Source organism: Chrysochloris asiatica, unplaced genomic scaffold (genome assembly GCF_000296735.1).
Source record: "Chrysochloris asiatica unplaced genomic scaffold, ChrAsi1.0 scaffold00023, whole genome shotgun sequence".
NCBI lineage: Eukaryota > Metazoa > Chordata > Mammalia > Afrosoricida > Chrysochloridae > Chrysochloris > Chrysochloris asiatica.
In genome coordinates, this window is record NW_006408541.1 from 11,653,678 (window position 1) to 11,665,439 (window position 11,762).

At 45.8% G+C, this 11,762-nt stretch overlaps 1 protein-coding gene across 1 annotated transcript; it reads right to left on the reverse strand.

Annotated features, from left to right (window-relative positions):
• Positions 1-10,378: 10,378 nt before the first annotated feature.
• On the reverse strand, positions 10,379-11,761 carry MOCS3 (molybdenum cofactor synthesis 3). Its single transcript, XM_006839180.1, has one exon. It carries the CDS (start codon positions 11,759-11,761, stop codon positions 10,379-10,381), a length of 1,383 nt encoding a protein of 460 aa, XP_006839243.1.
• Position 11,762: the final 1 nt, after the last annotated feature.

Consider the following 11,762-nt stretch of genomic DNA (forward strand, 5'->3'; position numbering starts at 1 on the left):
TTTTGCATAATGAGTTTATTCGCGGTCATTGGTGTTGCTGCTAAGTGCCATGGAGTCAGAGCTGACTCATAGTGACCCTGTATAGGGTTCCTGAGGAGTAACTGGTGAGTTTGAACCGCCGATCCCTGTTCACAGCAGCAGGTTTGTTCATAATAAACAAAAACTGGAAACAGTCCAGAGGTTTTTTCAATGGGCGAATGGTTAAACTGTGGTGCAGCCCCACCCACCTTCTGCCATCAAATTGACTCCAACTCACTGCGACCCTGGAGGACTCAATAAAACTGGCCCACAGGGTTTCCAAGGCTGTAGCACAGTGGTTACAAGTCGGGCTGCTAACTTTAAGGTCAGCAGTTCAAAACTACCAGCTGTTCTGCAAGAGAAACATGAGGCTTTCTGCTCCCATAGATTTACAGCTTCAGAAATCCTATACAGGGTTGCTATGAGTCAGAACCGACTCCACAGCACATAGACACCAAGAGTCCTGGTGTGGAGCTGTGGGTTAATGCACTGGATTGCAAAGTCAGAGTGAACCGCAAGGTCAGAAGTTTAAGCTCACCAGCTGCTCCTTGTAAACCCTATACAGGGTTGTGATGAGTAAGAACTGACTAGACAACAACAACAACAAAGCTTTACGGAAGCAAACCGTCACATCTTTCTCCCACGGAGTGGCTGGTGGGTTTACTACTCAGCAAGTAAAAGGAACCAGCGCTATTGAAATCCATGAGGACGAGGCTATGCCTCAAGGGAATTCTGCTGAGTGAAAAAGCCAATCTCTGTAGGTCTCATCCAATGTGATTCCATTTGTGTAATATTCTTGAAATAAATTTTTAATGGCTGCCAAGCTTGGAGATGGGGAAGGAGGGGTTGCATAAAGGGTACCTTAAGGGAGCCTGTGGTGATGGGAATGCTCTTTTTCTTGACTGGGGTGGTTACAGGGATCTCCAAGTGATAAAGTGCATGCGCCACACCCCCCAGTGCATACAGATCTGGCGAGACCAGTACTCTCACATTCCTGGGTTTCCTATTGTTTCTTAGCAACACATTACAATGGGTGAGGACTGTGTAACAGGTATAAACACCTGCCTACACATTTCCTCCCAACTTTCTGTGAATCTATAATTGTTTTAAAATAAACGTTTTAAACAATGTCTATTTAGCTCTCCTTCTCGGAGCTGTTGTCTCCTATCTGGCAGTGACGCCCCCTAGCATCCAGACATTGGTCCCTAATACCAATCCCCACCAGAAGGGCTCATCAGAGACAGTACGACAGGGCTCATCAGAGACAGTACGACAGGGCTCCTGAAAATGACGACGGAAGTCACAAGGACACTGGAGTCATCTTGCAGGGGCCCCCACTAGCTACAGCTGGGATAATTTGAGCACCAAAATCATTCAAGTGCATTCATGAATTATAAATGATAGACAAGATAAAATCAAGAATCCATACTTGCCATCGAGTTGGTTCCAATTCTTGGTGACCCTGTATAGGGTTTTTGAGGTTTATAAATCTTTGTGAGAACAGAAAGCCTCATCTTTCTCTGGTGGAGCAACTGGTAGGCTCCAACTATTGACCTTGTGTTTCACAGTCCAATGCTTATCCTACACAGCCACAGCACTCCCCTGAATCCATAATGAGATTTAATTAATAGGATGATTAGTGAATAAGGGAGAAGGCGGAATGCCAAAGGCAGGCTGGGAAAACGGGAGGAAGGGCTAGAGTTGGAAAATCATCAATTTGCAGCCATCGTGCCAAAGATTAAACAGGTGAGAATCATCAACAGATATTAAATCTCGGGAAGAAATTTGGTGAGGAGTAAAACATTTTCAGCATCTTAAAGCATCCCGCCATGCATGTGCTGCTGGTACTGTTGGACGAGACACCCTGAGACATCCTGCCTGAGAAGGACATTCCATCAACCCTGCAGGACTCTGGTCCGAGCGCTTAGCTTCCCTAACAAATAAACACCAAACGCAGGAGTTCTTCTGAGACGTGCTGGGGGTGCTGTATTCTTCAAAAACGGCATGTCCTAAAAGACAAGGAAAGGAGGCCAGAGATTCATGACAACCTAGTGCACCTCGTCACCTAAGGGGTCCTGTGCTGGAGGGAAAGGCCATGAAGAGCAGCATCAGGTCATAAACAAAACTCAGAATGCCACCGCAAGAGGCAGTGTTCTGTGATGGTTTGAATCTTTGCTCTGGATTGAAGAACTTGTGTGACCTTGGGCAAGTTATCTAGCCTGTCTGGTGTGGCTCTGTGGGATAAACTATGGGACTGCAAGGTCGGTTTGAACCACAAGGTCGGTGGTTCAAACTCACCAGTCACTCCTTGGAAACCCTATGCAGGGTTGACTCAATGGCACTTAACAACTACCAGTTTCCTCACCTGTAATTTGGACTACCATGCTAACTATTTTATAGAATTGTTGAGGAGCAAATGAACAGGTGCCCCCCAGTTCGTTCCTATGCACAGCGACCATCTATGCACAACACAGTGATGCACCATCCTCACTATCGTTTGAACCATTGTTGTGGCCATTGTGTTAAGCCATCTTGTTGAAGGTCCGCCTCTTTTTCACTGACTCTCTACTTTACCAAGTGTGTTTTTCAGAGACTGGTGCTAATGACAATTGTTGTTGTTGTTGTGTGCCATGGAGTCAGTTCCTACTCATAGCAACCCTACACAGGGTTTCCGAGGCTGTAAATCTTTACAGGAGCAGAAAGCCTCATCTTTCTCCCGCGGAACCACTGGTAGTTTCAAACTGCTGACCTTGTGGCTCGCAGCCCGATTCGTAACCACTACGCTACCAGAGCTCCATGCTAATGACAATAATGGGGGAAAAACAAAAAACAAAAACACCCTACTACCCAACGATTTTGCACATTAATCTGGGTTCCCTGCCGTGTCCAGCTCCCAGCCTGCAGCCTGCGGAGTAACCCATGTCCCCCATGTCTGTCAGTCAGCTCTCCAGGCTTCTCACCAGTCCCATCCCCACCTCTGAGTCACCTTGGCTCTTTGTGAAGAAAAAAGTGACTGACGTGGATTTGAAGGGTGCCCTTGTGAGAAAGGGCTGAGTGACCAGAGGGGCCCAGGAAGAAGCAGGAGCAGAGGGAGGTTACTGCTGCTCTTCCTCTACTCAAGCAACTCTGGAGGCACCAAGCTCTGCAGTGGGAAGGGCCCTGGGAAGGGCCGAAGCAGTTCTCTGTGACTGAGGCTGCCAAGTTCCTTTCCCACATAGCTGGTGTTCACCAGGCTCCCAGCTGGGGATTCTAAGCCCTACCAGACGAGCAGATTCACTGCTTTCTGCAAGGTCCTCCCTGGCCTGCAGGGTGGCAGCAGGTGGCTAGGGCTATGGAGGAGGAAGCTTTGGGGACATTGGCACTTGCAGCAACCACCACTAAGTTGTCCAAGCCCGAGAACCACCAACTAGGCCTCTCGTCCGGTTGCTGGGTCCCAGGTTCACTCAAGCACCTTTCCCATCAGCAGGGCCTTGGGGTCCAGAGAACAGTGGGCCAGAGACACAGCAGTTTTGAGGATCTGGGCTTCAGAACAGCTCTGCATCCTCCTCCTTCCATGACAGATTATGGTGGTGGTTATGTGCTGTGGCGTCAGTTCTGATTCAGATGACCTTGCATAGGGTTTCCAAGGCTATGAATCTATATGGGAGCAGAAAGCCTTTCTCCTGCAGAAAGTAGTTTCAAGCTGCTGACCTTCAAGTTAACAGCCCCTCTTATAACCACTACACTACAGGAGATACACACACTACACACAAGTGGGCTTGGAAATGTTCATGGAAAAATTTCACTCTCTTTTAATGCATTGTTCCCATGAACTTTCTGAAGTTCCCTTGGCTATAACTTAGCCAAGGCCATGTGACTTGCTTGACGCCAGGTAAATCACTATGGGTTAGCAGAAAGCTGGTAGATGGTGTCATTGCAAATTTAGGACTTTCTCAAATGACCCGTCATAAGCACAAAAATCCAGATTAAAACAAAAGTTCAACATTACAAAGCAGCTCATCTGTGTTACTACTCAGCATTTAAAATATTTCTAACTCTAAAGTTCATTGAAAAAACACAAGGGGGCTTCAAAAAGTTCATGGAAAAATTTCATTATCTTTAAATTCAATCTTTCCACAAATTTTTTGAAGACTCCTCATACTTTCCCAACAAGGAGAAATGCCCTACTGTGTAGCTGGCTGAGAAACTCAACCAAGGAAGACCAAGTCATGAGTTTTTTGCTTTTTTTAAAAAATCAAGAATCTCAAGTTACATGTTTATGTCATAAACATATTTTTAAATAATACATGCAGTCCACAAAGAACAAAGAATGTCTGTCAGAAACATCTGCACTTAATGCTCCAAGGGCCCTAACTCCAACCATCTACTGGTTAAAAAAGCAGTAGTGTAGTGTGATTCTGATGCTATTAGGCCACAAAAAGGGAACCACCAGGACACAAGTCACATTATACAGTCTTATTATATCATTGTGCTCACAATGCCCCTCCATGGCTCTAAAGAAACACCTTTCTTGATGATCAGGACATATAAAATACTCGGGAAAAGCTGAAAAATTCACCCAGCACATAATGAAATCTTTTCTAAAGTGCTTTTCTATGACAAAAGAGCCTGATCTTATTAGTGACAGAAGATTCCACTCTGAGAACGAAGCTGCCAGGCAACTAGGGTTATTCCAGGAAAATGGATTGTGGAGAAAGAAGAACGTAAGTGGAAAGTTAAGAAAAGAGACAGATGAAATGAAACCATGTAGGTGGGAAAGGACTCTGTAACTTACATGTTTGAAGTTGTAAAAGGAAGGCAGGAACACCTAGAAGGGAGGCCTTACTTACTACCTTCAAACTTGGCCAGTGCCTGGTACAAAGGAGACTATCAGTGAATGTCTGCAGAATGAATTAATTCACAACTCTTGCTAAGGAATATAGTTGTACTTTTTTATTTTCCTTGTCGATACAGCATACACAAATCAGTGTACCTAAAAAGGCTAAAATTCTAGGCTAATTGACTTTTTGAACCTTCTAATTTGCTTTGGTCAGAGCTGGCATTACATAACCACAAGCTGTTGTTTTCACTCCTGCCAGTGTTTTTATAGTCACTGATTTTGTCAAATTTTCTAATGTTTTAGCTATGTCCTGGTGTGACGCCTTAGGATAAACACTCGACCTCAAGGTCTGTTTGAATTGCAAGGTCTGTGGTTCAAACTTACCAGCTGCTCCTCAGAAACCCTCCACAGGGTAGCTATGAGTAGGAACAGACTCAACAGCACTTAGCCACATCCTGTTAATTCCGAGTCTGGTGTGCTGTAGGATCATCACTGAACTGCTAACCACAAGGTTGGTGGTTCACACCCACCAGCTGCTCCTTGAGAACCCTACACAGGGTCACTATGAGTCAGAGCTGACGCAACGGCACTTCTTCACATTGTGTAATGAGATTTCTGAACCTCTATTATTAACTTTTTTGGGGAATGAAGTAATTAAAAGGAGAAAAATCGCTCATTTACTAATATTATAGTTAATAATATAATTCAATAAAAACATTTGCAGAACATTTTAATACTCTTATGAGCTAAGATTTCATTTCCGCAGGTTACTATTGTATTATGTATTATTCTGATTGAAATCAGTAATAAACAGCAGTAAGGGGCATGTAGGGTCTGATGCAGGAGAAAGGGCTGTGTGTGTGGGGAGGGTGGACAATAACCCATTACACCATTGCCATTTTTGTTAAAGTTCTGTGTACAAAGACACATGTGCAAGAACATGTGGGACTACTTACACAAATTGCCCCTGTGAAGAGAACTGGAAGGCCTACGGGTTAGGAGAGCCAGGGAACACTTCCCTTTTCTGCAGATGATTGTTTTCAAGCTTTCTACTTTGAGTAATTTTACACTTACTTTGAAATATCCATAACTTGAGTTGCAAAGATAAGAGTCCTCAGATATCCTACCTAAGCCCAGCTTCTCCAAATGGATAATAAGAATCTCACTTTAAGATAATCACATGAATAGTCTATCTTCCAGTGAATCCATCTACCTTTCTTTTCTCCTTTAGGAGTTCTGGTGTGGTACTGTAGGATAAGCACAGGACTGCTAATGACAAGGTGGATGGTTCAAACCCCCACCAGCGACTCCTTGGAAACCCTATACAGGGTCACTATGAGTCAGAACCAACTCATCAGCACTAACAACAAACCAGCCTGAAACATTGCAGGCACAAATACATGAAAATATTGTATTTAACTCTCATTTCCATCACCTATTTTTTTCCTCCATCTTCACTGATTATTTCTTATACAGGTATGTTTTCTAAGAAATTATGTTCATTCAATTTACTAAAATACTAGAGGCAAAAGACTGATAGTACATGAAGCACCTCAGTTCCACTTTTTCAGTCTTGGGAAATACCACTCAAATTAATCTCCAAGAAATTAAACAATTAGGCAAAAAGTACTGTCCTTCATATTGTAACTAAGATGATTAGCATATAAATACAACACAAATGAAAAACACAAAGGCTGGTGTTACCAAATTATTACAGCTGCTCCCGGCTTCCTTCAACACTCCTTTGTGTCCACTGAAAAGACCCAAAACATCAGTTTTCTATTTAACCAGCCTGCCATGTGTTTCGTTTGGAAAATGGTTTCAAAAGGTTTGAATTAAATTTTGACATTTAAAACAGATTTTGTGGGGCTACAACGTGTCTAGTGAAGGAGGCTTCCTGCGGATCCTCTGTAATACATAAGGTGGGAAGCCTGAACCACATCCAGATCTCCAGAGATGGGAAATTCCCACTTGAAAGGACAAGCAGACCAACCTGGGGTGGCTAGAAGAACAGAAGATGCTTCTTGAAAGAAAGACCACCTACAGGAAAAATATAAAACAACATAGGCAGACCAACTGTTACTACAAGAACAAGCAACTTGCTTGCCCAGGAAACATCAAGGCAAGTGGTCGGGTCCCCTCAGTGCAAACCCCCTTCCAAGACTAAGACTCAATGAGAATACACACTATGAATGGTGACCACACTCGACACCGATAAGGGGAAGTGAAGGAAAAACAGCAATGAAGAGGTGAGCTAAGCCCTACAACGTTCAATAGACTTCTGTGAACCCGGGTGAAGACCTGGTTGGCCAGCAGTGTGGCAAGACCTGGGGACTCTTGGGCCCAGAGTCAGTGACATAGCCACAGAGGACTAGAGTGGAGAGTGAAGTGTCCAGCTGATAAGAAGAGAGGGCATATGCATAAGAACACCCACACTTGCAGATAATACCCACTTGTCCTGGCTTCAATGACTGGATGATCAGAGCTCAACCAGAAGAAGAAGAGGGAAAAACAAAAAGGTATTCTCATACAATTTGATGACCTTGACCTACACCTATGGAAGCAGTAGCTCAAAAGAGGGAACAAGTCCTAACAGCAAGAACCATTCCCACACCCTCCACACACAGAGTAGACAGGGATGGGCAACTTGGACATTGGCTACCCAAAATGGGGGGTGGGGAGCTACAAAGGCAAGAAGTGACTGGCTTACAAGCTTTCAAGAGGGAACCTAGATCCAGAGGGCCTGGAGGAAGGTAGAATCTCCAGTGAGTTAGTATTCAATCTGACTAGCCCGGGCAGATGCAATGAAATACAGACGGGTCTCTTGTGATACAATAGTGAATAATTGTTATCAGGACTGATTGTGAGGGTTGGAAATGTAAAGGTAGACGTTTTATAGCAAGGAGGGGAGTGATTAACTTTTCAGTCTAGGAGCGGGGTCCCTAGGACCATCAAGGGAGAAGAGCAGAGCGCGGGACCCTACCCAGAGAAGCAGTGATGCCTGAAATGGAGCCAGAGATGATGACGTGGAGCAATGTAGCGGCTGGAGACTTTAGATCCAGAGAGGGAGAGCGACTGTGTGCTGAAGACCTGAGGGGCACGGAGGAAGGATTGCATGGAGGGGATTGTAACCATGGCAATGAAGATGATATACGATAGAATGAATGTAAAACTAATGTTCTCCCAAGTAAACTATCACATAATTCACAATAAATCATTTAAAAAAAAACAAACAAACAGATTTTGCCAAAGAAAAATAACCAAATGTCAAGATTTTCTTAAACTATTGAAAGATTTGGTAACACTTTACCCACGTTAGTCAAACTCCCTAGAAGAAACAGATTTGGGTAGTGTCTCTCCCATCATGAGTCCTACCCTCCCAACTGTAAATATCATAACTCAAAACTCCCAGAGTCCCTTAGAGTTAGGATGTAGGCATATACTGTTGTTAAGTGCTACTGAGTAGCTCCGACTCACAGCGACCCTGCACAGGGTTTCTAAGGAGCAGTTGGTAGGTCTGAACTGACCACCTTGCAGTTAGCAGTCCAGTGCTTATCCTACAGCGCCACACCAAACACACCTGCATGAGACACTGATTCAGAAGAGAATGACATGAAGCATTCCTACAGAGCTTCTCCAGCTGGACTCTTTTCTGTACTGCAGGTAGCGCCCAGTGTTGGGCTTTCTGGGAGAATAATGCCAGTCAAGGGTGAGGGGGAGAGTGACAGCCACTTCCTCTAGGACCTGAAGAGGCAGCACAGCATTGGTAGTTTGCTCACAAGGCCAGGTCTGTGCATGGTTTGAGGTACCATTCCTAGAAGTATATATAGGCTTGAGTGTGTCCCCAAAACACTTCCTCTATCACTTGAATAACTGCTTTTCCCCCTTAAAAAGCCAGAGTCAGTTTCTGTGGTCTGTCTTCACAGCTTGGCAGGATCTACCCAAACTTCCTATCTTTAGGACATTATATTTACAAAATGCAAATGTTCCTGTTTCCTGATAAGCAGCAGCTTTTATTCTTGGATTAAACCTCAGTGAGGCACAGCCTGCTAGCTTTGCTCTCCCTCCAGGTCTGTCATTTATTCCAACAGCTCCTTGGGAAGTAGTCGGAGGCCAGTTCCTCCTTCATGGTAGACGCCACAGTATACCTGAAGCACGTGTTCAAAGAATGAACGTTTCTGCCCCAGTAAAAATGTAATGACTATTCTAATTCTGAAGTTGATTACTGAACAAAATTACCTTGTTATAATAAAACAAGAGTCCATCCCAAAAGTTTGCAAACTAGTGACCAGTAAGGACTTTAACAAAGTCTTTATATTTGTATCTATGATTTTTGCCTTGTTTAGAAACTTTTGCTATTCTTAGAAGATAATGGGCCTGCAGGTTGCAATCAGCTGGAGAATGCTATTAAGTGCTGAGTTGGTTCTGACTTAAGGTACAGCTGGTAGGTTTGAATCACCAACCCTGTGGTTAGCAGTTCAGTGCTTATCCTAGGGCCACTGTTATATACCACTGTCATCAAGTCAATTCTGACTCACAGCAACCCTCTACAGGGTTTCAGAGACTCTAAGGCTTTCCAGGAGCAGACAGCCTCATGGATCTTCCTCGGAGCTGCTGGTGGGTTTGAACCAGTCGCCTTGCAGTTAGCAAGTTAGCATCCCAATGTTTATCCCACAGCACTACGAGGGCTCCTCTACTAACACTGATGTTGTTAAGTGATATCCAGTCCCTTCATGGTGACTCATACCTATGTGTAGGGTTTCCAAGGAGTGGGTGGTAGGCTTGAGTTGCCAAGCTTGTGGTTAGCAGGCCAGTGCTTATCCTACAAAGCCACACCAGGGCTCCTCACTGATACTCACATACTAAATTTCTACTTTTAATTTCATTTTATGTACCGCCATTTCATGAAAATATTAAGCACCAAAAATTTTAAACTTTTATAAAAGCTTGGATTAAAATAGACTAAACCAAAGTCGGAAAGGATGGGAGAAAGTTGGGACTTGGATTGAAATGATTTTATATTCATTCAAAATTTATAACTGAATGACCCTTCTTAGATCATTAAAGTAATTTACATATTAGAACTTATTTTAAATAGTCAATCATTTGAAGTAGAAATCAGACTCACAGACTATCTTACTAAATCAAAACTGACTTTAGATTATCACCTGTAATCAATTTGGTAAGACACAGTTCGTACACCCCAGTTCCAGCCATAAAACAGGCCATTTCAAATAAAGGATGAGCACATGATTTGCCCTTTAAAACACAAAAATCCTGTCCCTTATATTACAAGCAATGGGTTCACAATGCCTTCCAAACGTTGTAAAGAGAGTTCTCCGAGGCAATATGGTAACTCTTTAAGAAGTAACAAGCATCCAATTAAGTTCCCCTCAAAAAGCTCCTCATAAAAAAAAGGAGCCCACATCTTCAGCTCTTGTACGATTCTAGCCTCTTCCTCACATTCCTGACACGTGTGATCTGTGAGGTATGATGGCAATGCAATCCGCATCTCCCCGGGGTCAGACTATACCTGCCAGCTCAGTATTGCGGAAATGTCTCATCAATTTTGGCAGCCCACGCCATGAGGCCCCCCACAACATCCTGAACTGTTAATGCTTCCAAGTCTTGGGCTGCCATAAAGGACTGCAAGATCTTCACAGCTTTCTGGGAGTCATTGCCCAGTTTGCAAATCACATAAATGGGGAGCGCTGCCCCTGTCTCAGCGCCCTGCTTCCCTTCCCGGATGGCTTCTCCTAAGAGCTTCAGACTCTCAGCATTCCTCTGTTCCAACTGTTTCAGGGGGATGTGAAGGGCATGAGGCAGACTACAGATGTCCACCTCCACTTGAGGCCTAACATCCAGCAACAAGTGGGGTGCCCCAGAATCCAGAAGTCGGCGATAGTCGGTGACAGAGACCCGCTCCTTTGGGCTCAGCAACTGTAGGGAGCGACACTTGTCGGTGGCCGAGGAGCCACAGAAGGCTTCGTAATCCTGCAGGTGCGTTACCGTGGGCTGCTCCCCACAAGCTGCACAGTCGGCCCGGCGCTTCCGCAGCCGAATACAGCGGAACCCTCCTCGGAGGGCATCGAAGAGCAACAGGCTGCCACTGTACGAGGGGCCCAGACCCGCCGCTATCTTCAGTACTTCCAGCGCCTGCAGGCAACCCAGCACCCCGGTTACGACCCCGAGCACCCCGCCATCCGCGCAGTTGGTCACCGTCTCCGCCGGGGGTGGCTGGGGAAAGACACAGCGATAGCAAGGCCCGCCCTCATAGTGGTATACTGTAATTTGGCCCTCGAAGCGCAAGGCGCTGGCCGACACGAGAGGCCGGCCCGCCAACACACACGCGTCGTTAACCAGGTAGCGAGTCGGCGCGTTGTCCGAGCAATCGGCTATCACGTCATAGCGGCGGACCAAGTCTAACGCCGTGGCTGGCGTTAGGGCCTGTGCGTAGGGCACGCACTCCACGGCTGAATTGAGGCGGCGCAGCGACGCGGCAGCCGAGAAGACCTTGGCATGGCCGGCCAGTGCCTCCCCATGCAGCACTTGACGGGCCAGATTGCTCATCTCTACTACGTCGTAGTCCACCAAGCCAATGCGACCAACGCCGGCCGCTGCCAGGTACTGCGCCAGCGGGCAGCCGAGCCCGCCACAGCCCACGACCAGCACTGAAGCGGTGGCCAGGCGTAGCTGGCCATGCACGCCCAGTTCAGGCAGCACGAGCTGCCGGCTGTAGCGCAGAATCTCATCTCGGGAGAGAGCAGCCTTCGGCGGAAGCGGCGACACCGGAACCAGCCGTTCTGGCACAGATTCCTGCTCCTTCAAAAGGGCCGCCGCCAGTCTCTGTTTCAGCGAACTCAGCTCCTCCTCACGTTGAGCAACTTCAGCCCTCAAAGCGAGTATCTCCTCACTGGCAGCCATG